The sequence below is a fragment of the Sciurus vulgaris genome (assembly GCF_902686455.1).
Source record: "Sciurus vulgaris genome assembly, chromosome: 5".
NCBI classification, from domain to species: Eukaryota; Metazoa; Chordata; class Mammalia; order Rodentia; family Sciuridae; genus Sciurus; species Sciurus vulgaris.
Genome location: NC_136465.1, coordinates 173,599,922 through 173,621,646, shown reverse-complemented (window position 1 = coordinate 173,621,646; position 21,725 = coordinate 173,599,922). Strand labels below are relative to the sequence as shown.

Below are 21,725 nucleotides of genomic sequence, written 5' to 3'. Positions count from 1 at the left end.
TTTTATTTTATTTTAAAAAAAGCACTGACTCGTCAGGTGTGGTAGCACATGCCTGTGATCCCAACAGCTCAGGAGGCTGAGCTGGAGGATTGCAAGTTCAAAGCTAGCCTCAGTAATTGAGCGAGGTCCTAAGCAACTTAGTGAGACCCCGTCTCAAAATAAAAAGGCCTGGGGATATGGCTCAGTAGTTAAACACCCCTGGGTTCAATTCCTGGAAACAACAGAAAGCACTGACTGATTGACTATACTGGGGACTGAACCCAAGGCCTTGCATACACTAGGCAAGCGCTCTACTGCTGAGCTACGTCCAATTTTTAAATTTTGAGATAGTCTCACTAAGTTGTCCAGTCTGGCCTTGAACTTGTTATCTGCCTGCCCTCAATCTCCCAAGTTGTTGGGGGATTACAGGTGTGGACAACGCCTGGCCTAACCAATATTTTGAGATATAATTTGCACAGATCTTAAGTAAATGGAGTTAAATCAGTTTTGTTAAATGCATAACTGATGTAAGCTCTTTCCCAGATACCCCTATTAGAAACAACCACTTACCTGGTTTTTATCATCATAAATTAGTTATGCCTATTTCAGAACTTCTTATAGATGGAATTAAAGAGCTATAATTTTTTTTTTTCTACCACTGAGCTACATCCCCAGCACTTTTTATTTAAAGACAGGGTCTCACTAACTCGCACAGGCTGATCTAGAACTTGCAATTCTCCTGCCTTAGCCTTCCACAGTTGCTGGCATTACAGGAATGTGCCAACACATCCTGTCAAGGAGTGGACTTAATAAAGGAATACATGATTCTTCACTTGTTGTATGGGAAGAAAATCATAAAGGATGTTTCCTCATAGCCAATAAGGTTTTCTTAAAATTCTTCTGTCTCTAAAATATGCTTGGCCCACTGCTGTCACCATATCATAAAAGGAGTGTTAAAAAAATGAAAAGAGCAGATGCTTTAGAATACAATACTTGGTTCTCTACTAATGAGCTGCTAAGTTTTTAAAAGTTTATTTTCCTTATCTACCAAGCAGGCATGTTAATTGCTCCCATCTAACAAGGACAATGCAAGGACAAATGAGATAATGTCTGTAAAATCATTTTATAAACAACAAAAAGCCTTTTAAATGGCAGTCTATGGAAGTGGAAGGTTACTGAGTTCTCTATTAGGCCATCTGGACCTCATGGGAGCCACTGGGGGCATTTTATGTACCTTGATGAGTTGATTATTCTTCACATAATGCAAAGTGTTTGACCGATTACCACCAGCAACCACAGGTGGGTAGGCTAAGATGTCTGCTCCACGAGCCCGGCATTCAAATTCAAACTGTGAAAAACAACATAGCAAGACTTTTGGAGGATCTCTGCAGGCCTGCCCAGCCCAAGGCTGTCTTCAGCAGCCTGCGCCTCCATGCCTGCACTTACTATATATAAGTGATTCCTAGAAAACCAGTGGACACATCTAACTGAACTTTTCATGCTTTCAGTCTTTGATTCTCCCCCATGTACTATGATTTACTCTATACATACCCTTCTACTCTCACGAGTCCTATTATTTAAGCTCATTATTAAATCTGTTTTTTTCTTCTGAGTGTTCTCTAAATTTCTTATGCTTTTCAAGATAAGTCCAGAAGAGGACAGAGAAGACCTCTGGTGAGCCAGAGACACAATGGTATAAATCATACTATGTTTATTCTTATTTATCTAAATAACAAAATATGGCTTATATTTTTAACAATAGCTCTAAAATTATTAATTTCAACCTTTCAAATAGCTACCAATCTAAATGTTCTCGGTAAGTGAAAAAGGATCTGGGCGACTGGTAAATTTGCCAATTTCACTGCGCTCTGGATGGAGATGTAGACTGGAGGTATCTATCTGCCACTACCCACATGCTACCTCACACCCTTCTTCCTTCATGTTTACCAAAACAGTATTATTTTTCTCATCTTACACAGTTTCCTTCTTCATCTGTTCCACTTTGCAATTTTCTTCCTTTAATTATAGCACTGCATGTTTTAGACTCATCTAATAAGTAACCAATAACATTTAGAACCAAACCCTCCCCAAGAACATTTTGCACTACCATGAAAGCCTAATGCATGTCACCTGTAAATCAATGAATTACAGTCATCTCCAGCAAGACTTTCCCACCATCTGAGGCTCACCTTGGCATAAAGAAAGGCCTCCTCCACAGGGGCTTTACTGGCAAACATGGTTTCTATGAAAGCCTGCAAAGAGAATGGAGGATGAAAGGAGCACAGCACATAGTTAATTCAACTATGTCGTTTCCTCAAACATTCAAAACACTAGAGTTCAAATAAAACACACCTTTCCCCTTTGTTTTGTCAACCTGAGGTTGTGACTAAGTGGGCATGATATAGATTTCTTGAAGGGAAAAAACATGGCTTTCACCACCTGAGCGATGACAGTGGGGCACCCAGCCTTCCCACTGAGTGCACACCACATGCTACGGTGAGCAACACAAAGACTGCTCAGGTTGACTGTGTCCTCTCCAAAACTCGCAGTGAAAGTTCATCCCCACTGTGGTGGTATTATGAGGTTAGGGATGGGCTGGGTTGTAGCTCAGTGGTAGAGTGCTTGCCTAGCACATGTGAGGCACTGGATTTGATCTGCAGCACCACATAAAAATAAAATAAATAATAATTTTTAAAAAAGGTACTGTGTCCATCTACAACTTAAAAAAAAAAAAAAAAGGAAGGAAAGAAAGAAAAGAGCTTAGGGTCTTTTGAGAAGTGATTAAAATCATAAAATCACAAGGACTGTGCCCTCATAGATGGGATTAGCAATCTTACAAAAGGGTTTGAGGGAGGAAGTTAAGCCCCTCTTGCTTTCCTACCATGAAAGTACATAGCATTCCTCCTTTCTTGCCCTTCTGTCCCTTCTGTCTTATGAAGACACCTAGAGGGCACCATCTATGAAGAATGGGCCCAGAAAGTAGACCTGCTGTCACCTTAATCTTATACTTCCTAGCCTCCAGAACCATAAGGAAATAAGAATCTATTGCTTATAAATTACTCAACCTAGGTACCTTGTTACAGCAGCACAAACGACTAAGAAACACATCTGTCATTTACATAACAAGATGCTTCTATATAGCTCCAGTGTATGAAATTATAGATTGAATGGCCTAGTCTACAGCAAGGTTTCCCAACCTTAGGACGACTGGCATTTGGGGCCAGAGAATTCTTTGTGGTGTCCTGTTCAATGTCAGATGTAGCAGCATCCTACAACTGCGACGAACAGACACTGCCAAAATAACCTCTCAGGGACCAAACGCTTGCCTCCCTTGCCCCAATAACCACTGGCCTGTAGTATAACTACTTTTTATTAATTCTTTGGGATAGATATGTGTGTTTTCTATTTTTATAAGAATATATACTTATCCCCTCACCACAAAAAGATTTTGTTTAGAAAAAATAAGGTGTAGGGCGAATGAAACTCAAAATAATAAAGCACACCATAATAACCTTCATGACTACTACTGCTATTATGGGTGGGTCACGAATTTCGGTTTTCTAGGCAGCCAATGTGAAAAGGGGAACTGTGTCAGCTCTATGAGTTCCACTGTCTTGCTGAATAAAAGCAGATCAGTTTTATAGGGATATAATCAAATGATATAACAAGAAAGCTCTTCTCTCAAGCTGTTAATACCCTGACCCGAGAGTAAATACAACATTCACAGCAATGATGTAAATAACATAAAAAGCCCAACAGGGCGAACAGCAAGTAGGGCAGCAGTGGGCATGTCTGAACAGCGGCTCCCTCTCTGCCTTCCAATCTTTCCTAATGGTGTTTTCTCTGCAGATGCCTTGCCTGACTATCCTCTCTAAACTAGCTCCTTCCTTCACTTTATCCTCTGCTTTTGCTTCCTCTTTCTTCACAGCACCTATTTCCAGATGACTATATATCATGTTTGCTTACTGTCTCTCCTCAACTAGAATGCAAACTAACAGGACAGAGACATATGGACAGGCTATTTTGCTCACCATTGTATCCTTAGAACCTAGAATGGTGCCTGGCACAAAGTAGTTACTAAATAAATATCTGATGGATGAATGAGCAATTACAATTAGCTAAAGGATACACATATATAATTATATACAAATGTTAATAGATAACTCCTTAGCACTATATTTTTAGCAAGAAGACTAAAAAAAAAAAAAAAAAAAAAGGAAAAACTATGGGTAGTTTTAGTTAGTTTTATTTTTCTTTTTACTGATTTGATTTTGAACTCTTACTGAATGGCACTGGGAATCTTAGAGGCCATAGTGTTTTTCAGTGCTATGCAGACTAATCAGGATGGGAAGGTTCCTCTCTTCCTTACTAGGTGGATGCCTGACCTCACTTCACTTCTTTCTGTCATGAATATGTCTACTAGGAGTCAATGTCTTCACAGATGATTCCAGGTATATATGGGACATGGTTCAAATGCCACCTATCCTTATTATGTGCTTGACATTCTTCCTGTAAAGATCAAGGGACAGACTTAATGATGAGTACTTCTTAATGATGAGTACTTTCTTGTCACAAAGCAGTCCATACTCCCAAATGACACTTTGGCCTTCTTACTTTAACAGGTGCTACTTAAATATTTGTATTTTGATTCTTGAAAAATGTAAAATGGGTTTCTTTGCTTTTTTCTCTGAATATGTCATAATCAGAACACATCATGAAAGAACAATGTATAGCTTATGGAGAAGGGAGAGTGGAAAGAAAATAAATTTTAGTCATAAATATTTTTAATGTAGGTGTGTGTAATATGAGAGAAGGGAGACTGTGACATTTGAAAAGGAGGGGAGGGCTGGGTGTGTACCTCAGTGGTAGAGCACTTGCCTAGCATGTGTGAGGCCCTGGGTTTGATAACCCAGCATCGCATTAAGGAAAAAAAGAAAAGAAAGGAAAAAAAAAAAAAAAAAAAAAGAGGGGAGGGAACTGCAGGTAGGTAGAGAGATGACATGAGACTGTGGCACGTCCCAGAGTTCACTGTGGCTAGAATGTTAAGCACACATGGAGGAATAAGATGAGATAAAGCCTGAAACGTAGACAGTAGGGACCAGATCATGAAAAGTCTTGCATGAGCATTTTGAACTTTAAAACCAGAAACTACAGGGAGCCAACAGCCAAAGAACTTTAACTAGGAGAGGGACAGAATTGAAAAGACAACTTTGCCTAGGGTAGAATAAGAATGAGGGGCTCTACTGTGCTAGGCACTTTTCATTATTTCATTCCATCTTTCCACAACTCTATGAGACAGGCAATATTATCCTCATTATGGCCACAGAAATTCAGGCTCAGTGAGGTTTAGTAACTTGGCCCAGATGACAAGGTCAGCAGGTAAGCCCAAGTCTGTTAAGTGTTTTTCACTATAACATTCTGTATCCCCAAAAGTGAATTTGACATTTAATTAGATGCAAGGGTTAGGGAGAAACAATTTTCTAGAATAACTTCCATATTTCCACCCAAAGTAACTGAGTAGATGTTAATATTATCAACAATAAAAAGAATACAGGCTAGGTACAGTGGTGCACACCTGTGATCCCAATAGCAAGGGAGGCAGACAGTAGGAACGTGAGTTCAAAGTCAGGCTCAGCAACTTAGTGAGGCCCTAAGCAATTTAGTGAGACCCTGTCTCAAAATAACATATAAAAAGGGCTGGGGATGTGGCTCAGTGGTAAAGTATCACTGGGTTCAATCCCCAGTACCCCTAAATAAAGCATAATTATTCTTGTTTGGGGGTGGGGTGTGCTGGGGATTGAACCCCAGCCCTTTTCCATGCTAGGGAAGCCTTCTACCACCAAGTTATAACCCCTCCCCTTTTCAAAATTTTAATTTGAGAAAGGGTCTTGCTCAAGTGCCCAGGCTGGCTAGCCTTGAAGTTGTAATCCTCCTACCTCAGCCTTCTGAGTTGCTGGGACTATAGCTATATACCATTTGTCCAGCACAGTATAATTATTAAGGAAATTATTTTGCCTAGATGCCCACCACCCAAAAAAACTTTTTGATTTTTAAATGTCCAGGCTGGCCTTGAACTTGTGATCCTCTTGTCTCAGCCTCCCACATCACTGGGATTACAGGCATGGACCAACACTGGCTAGATATCAAAAAATCTTACAGAGGGTCGGGGATATAGATCAGTGGTAGAGTGCTTACTTACCATGTGTGAAGCCCTAATGTGAAGCACCCAAAAAAAAATATTTTTTTTCACAAAACATTTTAAATTGGAATTGAGAATGTTTAAGGAATATGATGACTTGCAGTTTTAAGTTATTTATTAAGGAAAATAAGGCCAAACTCACTGCTGGGTTGACAAAGGGAATCCCACAACTTACATTATTTTACAACAGTTAAAACAGCATGGCTGGGCTGGGGTTAGGACTCAGTGGTGCAGCACTTGCCTAGCATATGTGAGGCCCTGGGTTCGATTCTCAGCAAAACATAAAAAAATAAATAATATAAAGGTATTGTGTCCATCTACAACTAAAGAATGTTTAAAAATAAATAAATACAGGTATTGGGGGCAGGGAATAATAGCATGGTCAAGTGAAAGAAGTGTGGAGATATACTGTGGATTTATACCTGATTTTACACCTTATCCAAAGACATCTGATCACTGAGCTGAGGTAATTCAGTGAGGAACCTTATCATTGTACCTCAGAGTTGTTCTTAGCTTATTAAAAAAAAAAAAAAAATCAATGATTTGATGGGAAAAAATATCAGTGATTTGAAGGAAGAAACAAATAGATGCTTATCATGTATTAGGAAGTAGTCTTGCTGGTCTGGCTGTGGCTACAGCACTGAAGGGTGTAGAGGAAGATTACTAACATGACGGAAACAACACGTGAGGAATAGTTAAGGGAAAAAAAGAATGCTTAACTTTGGGAAGGTTAAAGGCAGAAGACAGAAAAGCAGTCTTGAAATGTATGTGTGTACTGTTTTGCTGAAGTTCTTGCATGGCACTGATCCTGGTTAAGGTCAGAAGCACACTGATTAGTAGTTCTGTAAGGAGTTTCAGAGCAGGTTTTTTTTTTTTTTTTTCCTTTTCTTCCTTCCTTTGGTACTGAGGATTGAACCCAGGGGTGCTTAATCACTGAGCAAGATCACCAGTCCTTTTCTATTTTTTTAAATTTTGAGACGAGGGTTGGGAATGTATGTAGCTCAGTGGTAGAAAGCACATGTGAGGCACTGGGTTTGATCCTCAGCACCACTGTAAAAAATAAATTAAAAATAGAATAAAAAGGTATAAAAATTTGGTAACACTTAAAAATTTTTTTTTGATACAAGGTCTCACTAAGTTGCTTAGGGCTTTGCTAAGTTGCTGAGGTTGGCCTTGAACTTGCAATCCTTATGCCTCAGACTCCAAAACCACTAGGATTAGGAATGCGTCACCCTGCCTGGCTCCAGAGTAGTTTGTATCAGCTTGTCAGTACTGGTAACAGATAAATGCTTTGAACTTGGTCTCAAAGCATTGGTGAACTCTCTGAAGTGCTTTGCTATCATTCAAGGAGAAAAATACCTATGGAACAAAAAACAAAACCCCGAGATCCCATTTTAGGTTCTCTGGTTCTGAGGTGTTCTGTGCACACATTGATGGCTCCTGATCTGTGAAAGAAAATACATCCTGCTTGGTCCTTACCTAGCAAGGGTAGTAGGAGCCTGTACTTGGTATTCTGGGCCCCTTACTGCAAAATTGCCATTGGCTATGATACATATCTTCACTTTAATGCTGTTGCTATATTAAACCCTTTTCTTGTAATAATTGCAAATTGGTAAGCTTTGTGAATCTTCTTTAACAACTGAGTGTTGTTGAACTGCTACTATTAGTACAGTTGGCTTTAGAAGCAGGAATGCTTAGGAGACACCTAACACATTTTCACTGAATTGAAATTCATATTACATAAAATTAACCAATAAAAGTGAACAATTCAATGGTATTTTTAGTAAATTTACGTTTTGCAACTACCATCTATCTTTATTTCAAAACCTTTTCATTACCCCCGTCTATCAGAATATTTAATTTCCACTCTCCTATCATCCCAACCTCTAATATCCTCTAAGCTGCTTTCTGTCCCTATGGATGTACTTGTTCTGGATGTTACATATAAATGGAGCAATAGAATATGTGAGCTTTGGGTATCTTCTTTAATTTCACATGTTTAGTTTTCAAGGTCCATGCACAATAGTGTTCACTCCTTTTCATGGCGTCTAGCATTCTATTGCACAGGACACAGTCTGTTTACTGGTGGGTATATGGGCTGTCTGCACCTTTTGGCTGTACATTTCACTTTCCAACTAGCAAAGTACAATTTCTCTGCATCCTCAACAATACAAGCTGTTTTCTGCTTTCTTAATATAACAGCTATTTTAGTGGGTATGAAATGGTATCTCATTGTGGTTTTAGTTTCCTAATGGCTAAAGATGCTGAGCATTTTTCATGCATTTATTGGCCATATGCATATCTTCTTTAGAGAAATATCCATTTAAAAAATCAAGTTATTTGTTTCTGTGGTTGAATTATATGAGTTTTTTATATATTCTGGGTACTAGACTCTATCATATAATTATTTGTAATATTTTCTCCCATCCTGTAGGTTTTGTCACTTTATTCATATTATCTTTTCATACACAAATTTTCAAATTTTGATGAAGTCTATTTCTTCTTCTGTGGACGTTGCTTTTGGTATCAAATCTAAGAATCCAATGGCAACCAAAAAAAATTCATAAAGATTTACTTTATGTTTTCTTCTACAAGTTTTATAGTTTTTTCTCTTATGTTTAGGAACTAATCCATTTTGAGTTGTTTTTTATGTGACAAGAGGTGGAGATAAAATTTTATTCTTTCATACGTGGATATCCAGTTGTTCCAGCACATCTGACTCATTCTTTTTCTCTTTTGGTGTTTGTTCTTCATCTTTTTCACACCTGACTCATTCTGAACTAAAATGTAGATAAAGTTTTATTTTCAAAGAAAAATAGAGATAATAATAAAAGAATGAGCCTGGTCATTCTTGGTTTGAAGTATCACATGTTTTGAAATCAGTGGAATCTGGAAGCTTTAGAAGCTAGAAAAGAGGATTTGGAAGGGAAATGCAAACTGATGGAAGGTCTGCTAAAATTTTCAGTGGTGTGCTGAAAGGAAGCTCTGGATCCTTTATGTGCTTCTCTCTTTGGTCAACAGATGGCAATCTAACCAAAAGAACCCACACCACTGTAATTTTTGATGACTCAGTTAAGCTTATGACACACTAACAACTAAAATAATTCAAGTGACATACTAACATTGGAGGATGAAAAACCTTTGAGCAAGGGGTTGTTATTAGGTGAAGGATATATAACTTAAATAAAAAGCCCAACTGAGACACTGGAGGTGTACCTGAGAGGTAGAGCACATCCACAAGGCCCTGGGTTCAATTCCCCAGCAACAACAAAAATCTAAACTCTCCTCTGTACAGTTCCTGTGTACAGTACTATAGACCTGTCTTACCATATTAGGCCTAGGTAAGACAGGGGGCCTAAACCTAATATTAATAGTATATTAACTACATTTTCTTATTTTTAAATTTTATTTTACCTTATTTATTATTTTTTTAAATGGGGTCTTGCTGTGTTACTCAGGTTGGGCTGGAATGTGAGATCTTTCTGCCTCAGGCTCCAGAGTAGACAGGTGTGCACCAATTTTGCCTGGCTATTTTTTTTTTGGTACCAGGGATTGAACCCAGAGACACCTCAACCCTGAGTCACTTTCCCAGTCCCTTTCCTGTTTTTCATTTTGAGACAGGGCCTGTTATGGTTTGGATGTGAGGTGTCCCCCAAAAGCTCACATGTGAGACAATGCAGGAAGGTTCAGAGTAGAAATGATCGGGTTGTAAGCGTCTTAACCCAATCAACAAATTAATCCCAGATGGGATTGATTGAAGTGGTAGGGTGTGGCTGGAGGAGGTGGGAATTGGGGTGTGGCTACAGGATATATATTTTGTATCTGGAGTGTGGAATCTCTCTCTGCTTCCTGATCACCGTGATGTGAGCTGCTTCCCTTTGTCATGCTTTTCCACCATGATGTTCTACTCACCTAGAGCCCTGAGGAATGGAGCCGGCCTTCTATAGACTAAGACCTCTGAAACTATGAGCCCTCAAATAACCTCTTCCTCCTCTATAATTGTGCTGGTCAGATCATTTAGTCACAGCGAAAAAGCTGACTAAAACAGGGTCTCACTAAATTGCTGAGTCTGGCCTCGAACTTTTGATTCTCCTGTCTTGGCCTACCAAAGTGCTGGGATTACAGGTTGTGTGCCACCACGCCTCATTTTTGTTATTCTTATTGCTCTGTTATCTGCTCGTCCCAGCTAGACATTTCCTACAGAGAAAAAACAGCCTTGCCTACAGCACACATTTGATATACAAAACTAACCCTTAATCCATAACCCCCAGACTCCTTTTATCAGGTTCCTAGAGTTCAGGACACTAACTGATATCCTAAATCATCCCAGGGCCTGGCACAGGAAAGCTAGGGAATATAAACCTATAGCAGTATGAAATGAGTGAAAAAAAGGCGGTGGCAGCAATGTGCTGAATATTAAGATATCACTGGGCTCAATGAAGCTCTAATTACTAATACTGCCCTGGTTGCCAACACTATAGTCCCATTTTTCTGTAATCAATCTCTCCTCTTTTTTTTTTTTTTTTTTTTTTAAATGTTTTTACATGTAGACAGACACAATGCCTTTATTTTGTTGACTTGTTTTTATGTGGTGCTGAGGATTGAACTCAGTGCCTCACATGTGCTAGGCAAGCGCTCTACCACTGAGCTACAACCCCAGCCCCTCAATCTTTCCTCTTATGATAAGAATGGACAGCTCAGTTCAGCAGTTGAACTAGAAAAGTGTATTTCGGTGGAAAGAGTGTGGGTTAAAATTAATGATAAATTTGACTACTGTAGTAATCATTTCCTTATGCATATTGTGAAAGTTGTCAGAAAATGAAGTTGCTTGTATCAATTCTAACAAATAAGTAAAACTGAAAGAATATGAAGGGAGGGTTCCTACATAATTTGCCTGATAATTATCACAAAAGATTGCCAGAACTGCAACCATGCACAAAGACCATTGCATAAGAATACTTCCGTGAAACTGTTCAACTTTAGTCTGGTACCACCCTTATTATTCATCCCTGTGGCCAAGGATTAGTGTTTCAAAATATCTGATGTAATCCTCCACATTTTTTCCTTTAAAAACTTCCCCTTGCTGCAACCTCTTTGAATATACTCATAGTTCAACTATGGCATGTACATTCCCAATGCAATGAACTACTGTTCTCAAATAAAATTCTTCAGAGAATCTGTTATTGAGGTTGACACTATACATACCACAAATCATGTCATTCATTTAAAATATGGACAATAAAAATAAATGAAAAATTAACAATATATGGAAGAAAGGTTAGATTGTTGTTACAGGGAAGGGAGCCAGTTAAGGGGTATTTCAAAAGCTCAAGAGACGCTTTGAGTGCAAGAGATGCTAAATGCATGACAATAATATTCTCTCTTGGTTTTGACTCAGATGCTCCTTGGAGTGAAGGTATCTTATAAAATCTCCTCTCTTCTGGAGAGCTCAAAAGATGTGGACAATAGCCAACCTAACAAAAACACTTTTTTTGTTTGTTTATTTATTTATTTTTTGTGGTGCTGGGGATTGAAGCCAGGGCCTTGTGTTTGCAAGGCAAGCACTCTACCAACTGAGCTATATCCCTAGCCCCACAAAACACTTTTAAGAGTGACATGTACTTTAAAATGGCAGAAAAGATAGGCGTATTTTCTATGACTATATGCTGTTGCTGAGGCTGGTTTTGAATTCGAGTTCTTCCTGCCTCAGCCTCCCTAGTTGCTGGAATTACAGGAGTGCGCCAGTGTGCCTGGTGAGGCTTTGTCTTTTGATGCTTGTTTTATAGGATATATCTTACGAAGGACATGTGTTGGGAAGTGACTTGTAGGACTATCAGAAAAATACTAATAATAACGTAAATGAACACTGTATAGCCGCTTTTATTGTGATGATAAATGTTTTTAAAACATACTAAAATGTTATGGTAGAAAGTTATCTACTTCCCTGTCCCATCTGTCATAATATGTGTAAAAATTAGCTATCTGCTTTGTTATTACGGATAAACAGGCATAAGAAGATGGTGGGACAATCAGGATACTTGGCTTACTGACAAAGGGAAAGAACTAGATATAACTCAATGTTCCTGATATTTCAAATTTCCAGGTGTATAATAATGGGAATTGCTACAGTACATTTAAGTCAATCTATCCATGCAAGTGACTATCACTCACACCTAAGGGACTCTTAAATAAGGTCTGGTATCACCTTACTCAAAGGAAGAGATTTAGTGGAATTAGGAGCTGGGTTAGCAATAATAGGCTAGGTAGGTTTGGGAGTTTTTGTTTTCTTTTTAGAAATGGATCTCATTATTTTGCCAAGTTGGTCTTGATCTCCTGGGCTCAAACAATTCTCCCTGGTAGCTGGGACTATAGCCACCACACCCACTTTGGATATTTTCTTTTAATAAGGAAAGGCACACAGATGAAAAAGACCTACTAACATAAACAGGGTGCCTGGAATGCATCTGATTCCAAGAGTAAGGACAACAGTGGCAAGTAGAGAGCCAACAAAATGAGTCTCACAATTAAAACATACACTAAGACACCAAACCACCATGGCAAGAGGAGGAACAACTAACATGGAAGAGTAAAAGATGCCCCTTCAACTATGGCATGCTTATTCCCATTAAAAGAAAGGCAGACTTATGGCTGGGTATGATGGCACATATCTGCAATCCCAGTGACTCAGGGGGCTGAGGCAGGAGGATTGCAAGTTTGAGGCCAGTCTGCTCAATATAACAAGATACTGTTTCAAAATAAAAAATTAAGAGGGTTGGGGATTTGGCTTATCATTATAGCATTACAGAGCCCCTTGGTTCAACCCCCAGTATCACGAAGAGAAAAAAAAAAAGAACAGGTAGATTTACTTGCAAGGTACCGAGCAGGTCTCTAGATAAGTTCACTGAACATAATGAAGTAGAAGCTAGATGTTCAGTTCTCTGTGAGGTTACTACATTAAGTATATAACCTGAAGAGGCCTAATGAACCCTTAGAACTTGTGATTTTTGTAACTTGGAAAAAACAAGTCCAAGCCTGAAATCTCAGCTACTCAGGAGGCTGAAGCAGAAGGATTACAAGTTGAAGGGCAGCTTTGCAATTTACCGAGACCCTGTCTCAAAATTAAAAAAGTCTTGGGGATGTAGCTTAGTGGTAGGGTGCCCCTAGGTTCAATCCCTGGTACCAAAAAGAAAAACCTTTTCAATAGGAACCATACCTGTGATGTCAGCTTCCCAGCAATCTGCATTCTATCAATTTCTGCAGAAGATTTGATCAGCCTGAGGCGTTGCACCAGATGCTGGACACCCCGAACTTTGTTCTTGCTTCTGGCTTTGGCCTCAGTCACACTCTGCATGTAGTCAGAGTGAAGCTGTGCATGAGAAGGCTTCATCCAGTCATACCAAATGATGTTCGACTCAGCTTAGAATGAGAAGTCACAAAAGAAATTAGAAAATAAAACTAACGGGATGGGGGATGGGGAGAGCTCAAGACAGAACACATGCTTAGCACTTATGAGGCCAGAATCAAACAAAAAATAAAACAAACAAGAAGAAATGCCATAAAAATGATAGATGGGACTAAAGCTTTATCTTTATTATTTATTAGTTGTTAAGGAACAATTATTAACAATTGTTCTCCATGACCATTATTGATCCAGAGTATTATTGAATAACTGCACACAAAATAGATCAGAAGAAAGTGCTCAGATCATGACTTCATGTGAAAGTGTCCCATCCTTTCACAAAATGACTTCAGTACTACCAGAACAAGTTTCCTCATTTTGGGGCAATTATTCCTTGTTATAGACTCCAGGTGATAATATGTGCACCTCTCCCTTTGTAACTGCTATCTACTCTTGTTGTAAACAATACTATTTTTATGGGGTACTGAGGATTGAACCCAGGGGCACTTTTCCACTGAGCTACATTCCTAGCTCTTTCTTATTTTGAGACAGGGTCTTACTAAGTTCCTGAGGCTGGGCTTGAACTTGTGATTCTCCTGCCTCAGACTCCTGAGGATTACAGACCTAAGGAAATGGTATATATATATATATCTGAGATACATGATATGAAGGCTCACTATGAAAATGATTTTTACTTAACACCATATATGCATTTTTATGTATTTATTTTTTCTGACAATGGAATTTATGAATGGTATTCATAAATCTAAGTCTGAAGGATTATATGTTTTATATGATGGAAAAGTACCTTGGGATAGAAAAGGGAAAGTATATAGAAAACTTTGGATATATATTAGTGATACTATATCTTAAACATTTTCAAATAAAAATGATTTTACATGTACATTGTGGGAAATACCTTATCTTACTCATGACAGAGCTACCTCAGCTCCAGGTTTTAAAAATTTTAAATAAATATGATTTCAATGCCATGTATGGTGGCGTACTCCTGTTAACCCAGCTACCCAGGAAGCTGAGGCAGGAGGATCACAAGTTCAAGGCCAGTTTGGGCAACTTGGCAAGAGCCTATCTCAAAGTAAAATTTAAGGGCTGGGCTTGAGCTCAGTGGTAGAGTGCTTGCACAGCACATGTGACGTACTGGATTTGATCCTCAGCACCACATATAAATAAGTAAATAAAATAAAGGTATTGATTGTGTCCATCTACAAAAAAAGATTTAAAATGTATTTTGAGACAGGGTCTCTTAAGTTGCCTTGGATGACCCTGAACTTGTGATCTTCTTGCCTCAGCCTCCTGAGTAGCTGGGATTACAGGTGAGCACCACTGTGCCTGGCTATTCTGGTGAAATTTTTATCACTCAGAATGTTCGAGATTCTTCTTCTGGAACTTCTTCTAGAACCTGCACTGCATTATAAACATTATAAATCTTCAGCTCTGAGAAACATTTTATTCTTGAAGTATCCAAAAGTCACTTAGAGCTGGGCATGGTGGAGCACACTTATAACTGCAGCTATTCAAGAGGCTGAGGCAGGAGAATTGTAAGTTTGAGGCCAGTGTGGGCAACTTAGTGAGAACCTGTCTCAAAATTAAAAAAAAAAAAAAAAAAAAAAAATTTTGGTTACCAAGGATTGAGTCCAAGGGTCCTTAACCAGTGAGCCACATCCCCAGCCATTTTATTTTTTAAGACAGTGCTTTGCAAAGTTGCTGAGGATGGCTTTGAACTTGCAATCCTCCTGCCTCAGTCTCCTGAGTTGCTGGGATTACTGATGTGTGCCACTGCTCTCAGCCACAAAATAAAATTTTAAAAAAGGGATGGAGATATAGCTCAGTGGTACAGCACTTGCCTAGCATGTGCAAGACCCTGCATTCCAATTCCCAGTGCCACACATACATACAAACAAAACTACTCAGAGTCAAATTTAGAAACTAAAATAGATAGTCAAGTTAGGAAATAGTGATTTTAGTCCATGATAATATGCGATCTAAAATTTTAGTCTGACTTTCTTATACTGCTTGTAAATCATTTCTGAAGTCTTTTCATTTTTTTATTGATTCTTCTTATGACAGTAGAATCCATTTTGATAAAATTATACAAGCATGAAATAAAGCTTATTCTAATTAGGATCCCATTCTTGTGGGTGGGCATGTTGTTGGGATTCACTTAGGTATTTTCCATATATGTACAAAGGAAAATTATATTCAATTTATCCTACTGTCTTTCCTATTCCTATTCCCCTCCCTTCCTTTTGTTTCCCTTTGTCTAATATACTGAACTTCTCTTCTCCACATCCTCCACTATATTGGGGTTTAGCTTCCACATGTCAGCAAAAAAACTGGACTTTTGATTTTGGAGAGATTGGCTTATTTCATTTAGCAGTCTCCAGTTCCATCCATTTACCAGCAAATGCCATACTGCCATTCTTTATGACTCAGTAATATTACATTGTGTATATATACACCACAATTTCTTTATCCATTCATCTGTTTAAAAATTTTTTTTTCTTTATTTGGTTTATTTAGTTTTATGTGCTGCTGGGGATTGAACCCATTGCCTTACATGTGCTAGGCAAACATTCTACCACTGAGCCACAACCCCAGTCCTCCATCCATCTGTTGATGGGCATTTAGATTGGTTTCATACTTTAGCTATTGTGAATTGAGCTGCTATAAACATTGATGTGGCTGTGTCTACAGCCATACCACTCTGAATATGCCCAATCTTACTTGAAGTCATTTTCTAAAAGAATTCTTTTAGTTGCAAGAGGATTGCAAGTTTGTGGACAGCCTGGGCAACTTAAGAGAATCCGTCTCAAAATAAAATACATTTTAAGATGGCTGAGGACGTGGCTCTGTAGTAGAACATCCTAGGTTCAATCTCCCTTAATGGAAAAAAATTCCATCAGAATAAATATAGAGAAAGTAACTATTTCAAGGGGACAAGAACTCAACTGTGTATATGAATCTCCTGAGAATCTTTTTAAAATGCACATTCTGATTCAGAAAGCATGAAGTGAGGGTCTGAGACTTTACATTTCCAATATATGTTATGTGTTTATAATTCCAATATTAGAGGTGATTCTGATGCAGGTGTTCAAAGGCTAATCAGCTGGTCAGTGTTCTTTTTTTTGGGTGGGGGTTACTGGGGATTGAACTCAGGGCCTCAAGCATGTGAGGCAAAGTGCTCTGTCACTAGCTACAGTCCTAGTCCCTTAAAAAAACAACAACAACTGAGTGGGGGTCCTTGGGATTGAACCTAGAGGCACTCTGCCACTGAACTATATTACCAACCATTTTTATGATTTTTTAAATTTTGAGATAGAGTCTCACTAAGTTGTTGAGGCTGGTCCTCCAAGTTGCTAGGATTATAGATGTGCACCGATGCACCCAACTTACCCCCTCACTTTAAAAGAAAATTCTCTCTCTGAAGTTTCAAACTAGTATGGTTAACAGTCTCTGTTAAGAATAACCTGGTTGAAATTTAACAAATGGATGAAGTCTTTAGAGTAGCTCAGTTTCTTGGAGAAGACTTATGTCTCCTTTGTAGTGCTCAGAGAAATGTTGCTATGGAAATTATTTTAGGAAAGTAAAAACTATGTAGGTAAGGAAGGTCTTAATCCCAATCTGGCCTATGACTTGACTTCTGCTCCCATTTGTTACCTTTCAGCTTTGGTACTAGATGCTGAAATTCTTGTAGTGTATAGGCTTCATCCACTCCAGTTAGAGCTATTGCTCCATCCGCGCCAGATCGAGGGCCATCCCAAAGTTCTCGACTGGGGTCTCTCCGAGGCACAAAAAGCATGGCCTTATGTGACGGTAACTGCTTGCCAGGCAGGCTCTGAAGGACCAGAATGCTATCAGGCTCTTGGAATCCACATAGGTACAGGAAATTGTTGTCTTGGTGAAAAGTGTAGGGGATGTCATTGCTCATGTAGTATGTGGGATTGGAGAGTACAACCACCGTCTGGTCTGTCCCACTCTGCTCCTGTGCTTCCTTGTGGATCAGAGACATTAGTTTGTGTCTGCGAAGTGCATATTCCACCTGAGATAGTCCTGGTGTCACCTCCCCTAGAAATGAAAACGAAAGTGATGCTTTGCATGTCTACAGTGCCAAAGTATTTAAGGCAGCTTAATACTAGGTGAAGATACCCAAATTCATTTTTTCAATTTTTGCTACATATCCTTATAGCACACAGGGTATTAAAAAGATAAGTCAGGTTGGGGTGGGATTGTGGCTCAGAGGTAGATTGCTTGCCTGGCATGCTAGAAGCCCTGGGTTCAATCACCAGCCTCCCCCACCCACAAAGACCCATACAACAACAACAATAACAACAACAACAAAACCAATACCCCAGGTTTCAAATTTCTCTCTGTGCAAAAATATGAAAGAAATTACAGTTAAAAGTATTCATGCCTAAAAACTGGGATCATGGCCTTAAGATCTCTTCCAGATATTTGGTTCATTCTTTTATTAATCTAATAAAACATTTATTGAACATTATTGTGTGGAAAGCATTGTTAGGCATATAGTCAAAGTTGCCCTGGATAGAAAGATGACATTACCTATGTATGACTTCCCCAAAAGAATCTATGTCCATAAGGACATGGATTTTTTTTTTTTTTGGTCTGTTTGCCCAGAATTATATTTCTAGAGATTAGAATAATAGATGACTGTGAAACTATGCTGTATGAAAAAGAGAATGAGGTAAAGAAAAAAAATTTTATAGAAGAATCACTTTTACTGTGAGTGATCTATGCTGAATAAGATTAGAGAAGACTGAAAATTTGTATTTAACATGTTTTTATATTATTTGATTTTGTTTCAATGAGGCATACACTTTAAAAATTAAAATCCTAAACAGAGGGCTGAGGTTTGCTTGCCTCACATTCATGAGACCCTGGGTTTGATCCTCAGACCATAAAAATAAATCGTAAATTTTTGTTGCCCAATAGATTCAATTCAAACTCTTATGCTTATATTTTTATTTATTTATTTATTTAATTTCTTTATTTTAAAATTTTTAGACAGGGTCTCACTAGGTTGCTTATAGTCTTGCTAAGTTGTTGAGGCTGGCTTTGAACCTGTGATCCTCCTGCCTCAGTTTCCTGAGTTGCTGGGATTACAGGCTTGCACTACCAGCTGCTCTTAGGCCTATGTTTTAATGTTCTCTACCACATAGCTCAAAATTATCTGCTAATTAAAAAAAATATATCTTTATTGAGGTATTTCACATATCATACAATTTACCTATTTAAGTATATAATCCAATAGTTCAATAGTTTTTAGTATATTTACAGAATCATGCAACCATCACCACAATAAATTTTTAACTTATTTATTTTTATTTTTTCCAGTAGCTACAAGATAAAAATTTAATGAAAATTGGTGACTATGTATAACCCATGGGGCTAAAATTACAAGGACTGTTATAGAAATTTATAACAGAAAAGATGCTGAAGTAAATGTTACATGTTATCATCATCTGATTCATCTTCTTCCTTTAAAGATTCCTTAGCATATTTCTCTGCTTCCTCCTTTATATCTTTTGGAAAAATTTCATGTCTTCCTTTAGTTAATTCACCAAACCAGCTGAGCTCTAGTTCAAAACCTTTAACTTCATCATGTACTATGTAAATTATTTTTGCAACATCTTTAACAACATCACAGCAGGTCATTTCTTTCATCTGAAGTTTTTCTATTGGCTTTGCCAATGACACGGCCCCGATAACCATAAGAAATACCCAATGGGTAAATCATGTAGAGCTGTGCACTCATTCACACTGTAAGACCCTAACATGAAACTGCAGCCAAAAGGTCTAACAGCACTATAGAGTGTATAAGCATGTGTGTACATGGCCACTTTGTCTGCAAGATGTTTTAGTGGAATGTAGCTGAAGTTGGATCTAAACTTGGAAGTTTCTTCTCTTGCCATGTCTGCTAAAGAATGAGCATCTGAAATGAACCTGCTACAGCCATTCCAACATGTCAATCAATATTAAGTCATTTATTGGAAACTTCTTCATAAAGTTTAGATAGCACTAATTTTTCTACCCCAAAGACAACATCATCTTTACATTTGATCCCAATAGCTGTACCCGGTGCCAATGAAGCTCATGGTGCTGAAGCCACCAGGATGCATAACAATTTATTTATTTTTTAAATCGAGAGAAATATATAAATTTTCTGTGTATAACATGATGTTTTAAGTATATGTACATTATGGAATGACAAAATCCAGCTAATTAACATAACATTACTTCACATAGTTATCAGTTTTTGTAGTAAGAACACTTTATATCCACTTTCAGCATCTTCCAATAATACAATATATTGTTAACCATAGTTACCATGTAGTTAATTTTAGAATATTACATCAATCCAAAAGGAATTCCATGTCCAAGAGCAGTTTTTCCCCATTCTTTCCAAATCCCTCCATTAATTGACTGGAAATGACTAATTTATTTTTGTACTTGGATTTGCCTTTTCTCAGAGATTTCATATAAAGGATACTCTACAATATATGGTGACTCAGTCAACTTTATTCTTATCATTTCTCCAGTTATTCTACTAACTCCTTATCTCTTAGACAAGTCTTCCACTGATACCTTGTTCACAATGTATCCCCTTTCTGAAATTTTATCTCCCTCCATACTAATTCCAAGATCTTGAATTAAAACGTTTGCAATAAGCTTGTTTTTAGATTGTTCTCATTAAAAGGTTTTCTTGATCAGCCTAGATCATGTTGATTTATCCCTCCAAATTATTTTTTAAAAAGGAACTACTTTAACTTTTACACAAATATACACACATTTATATATAGAAATTTATAATTTGTATACTTATAAATTATATATAATACATGTCTATATATATGTATACTGTAGTTAAGTAAAAATGTAATCACTTCTATTCTTTATTTTTAAAAAGGCAATTATTTCTATATATGTCTATATCTCTCTCTACATATCCTACAGTTACACATAAATGTAATCACATCTTACTGATCTTTCATTAAATATCTTCCTCCATTCCTTCATTGGCTCTTTCTTCCCTATACTAACTACACAGCACCCCACCCATATTTGTAAATTAAATACACATGGATTTGTTTTTTTTTTAAATCACTATTGTTTTACCAAAATGCAATATTGTACACTCCTTTCTGTATTTTGCTTTTCTAATATAACACAATATCAATTTATATTCCCTCCCTCTGAGTTATCTGGTACAGCTGCAATCCATCTGCTTGATGTCTCCATAACATTTTAGAGTGGATATAGCACAACTTTGAGAGCAATTTCTATACTGGTAGGAATTCATATTGTTTTTAGCTTTCTGCTGCTATAATAAACATTTTTGTAATTATATTCTTGTAATTTCATGCCCTATGTACTAGTACTTTATTCTTCTGGGATAGTTCCAGGAGAGAAATTGCTGAATCAAAGACCTTTGAATTTTCTTAGAAATCATGTTCAGCACATCCAACTCAATGTTTATGATTACTTTGGAACTGTCTAGTTGTTTTACCTATGCAAAACAGGAAATGTGATCAAATTCTGCATTTAATAAAATAATCTTAAATTTCTAGACATGTTCAACAGAAAAAAGTTTACATTTTTATTGATGAAACTGACAAGAAACAGAAGAGCTATAACTCAGGGCCTTACAGGCCAATCTGAATTAGGAAAATACTGGAAAAGAGCTCATATAAAAAAATTTTTTTTTTAAGACTGAGCTGGCTAGGAGTTCTCTGGGACTCTCAGGCAGAATATTGAACTTTGTACTGGAGCCGAAGAACATACTCAGTCTCTGATAACTATTCATATTAAGCCTGCTACTATTACCCAACATTGAAAATTTCTTAATTTACTCAAGTTGTTAAGTACTTTTTTAATAAAAGCAGAGTCTGACTACAATTGGTAGATTATTTGACCTTTCCTTTTTTGCCTTTTCACTTTCTCCCTTTCCTAAAATTTGCTTTTTGTTATTTCCTAATTATAGCCCATGAAATCAAAAGATAAAAAAATTAATTCATTTTGTGATTAAAAAAAAAAACGTTTCAGTGGAAGAGCATGTGCATAGCCCTGGGTTCATCCCCCACGAAATAATTCAGAAGAAAAATTCATAAT

General features: G+C 37.6%; 1 protein-coding gene and 1 pseudogene across 4 annotated transcripts in view; both read right to left on the bottom strand.

Moving 5' to 3' along the window:
• Positions 1 to 21,725, bottom strand: part of XPNPEP3 (X-prolyl aminopeptidase 3) — a 60,887-nt gene that overhangs the window by 14,205 nt on the left and 24,957 nt on the right. For all 3 annotated transcript variants that reach the window (XM_079140791.1, XM_079140792.1, XM_079140793.1), the window contains 4 exons: positions 17,256 to 17,663; positions 13,392 to 13,594; positions 2,169 to 2,231; positions 1,214 to 1,327 (listed from right to left, as the gene is read on the bottom strand). In XM_079140791.1, coding sequence (XP_078996917.1) covers positions 1,214 to 1,327; positions 2,169 to 2,231; positions 13,392 to 13,594; positions 17,256 to 17,663 — 788 coding nt within the window. The remainder of the gene's footprint in view (positions 1 to 1,213; positions 1,328 to 2,168; positions 2,232 to 13,391; positions 13,595 to 17,255; positions 17,664 to 21,725) is intronic.
• Positions 17,670 to 19,586, bottom strand: LOC306661694 (proteasome subunit alpha type-3-like; annotated as a pseudogene). The gene has a single exon. The product of its transcript is annotated as a proteasome subunit alpha type-3-like (transcript).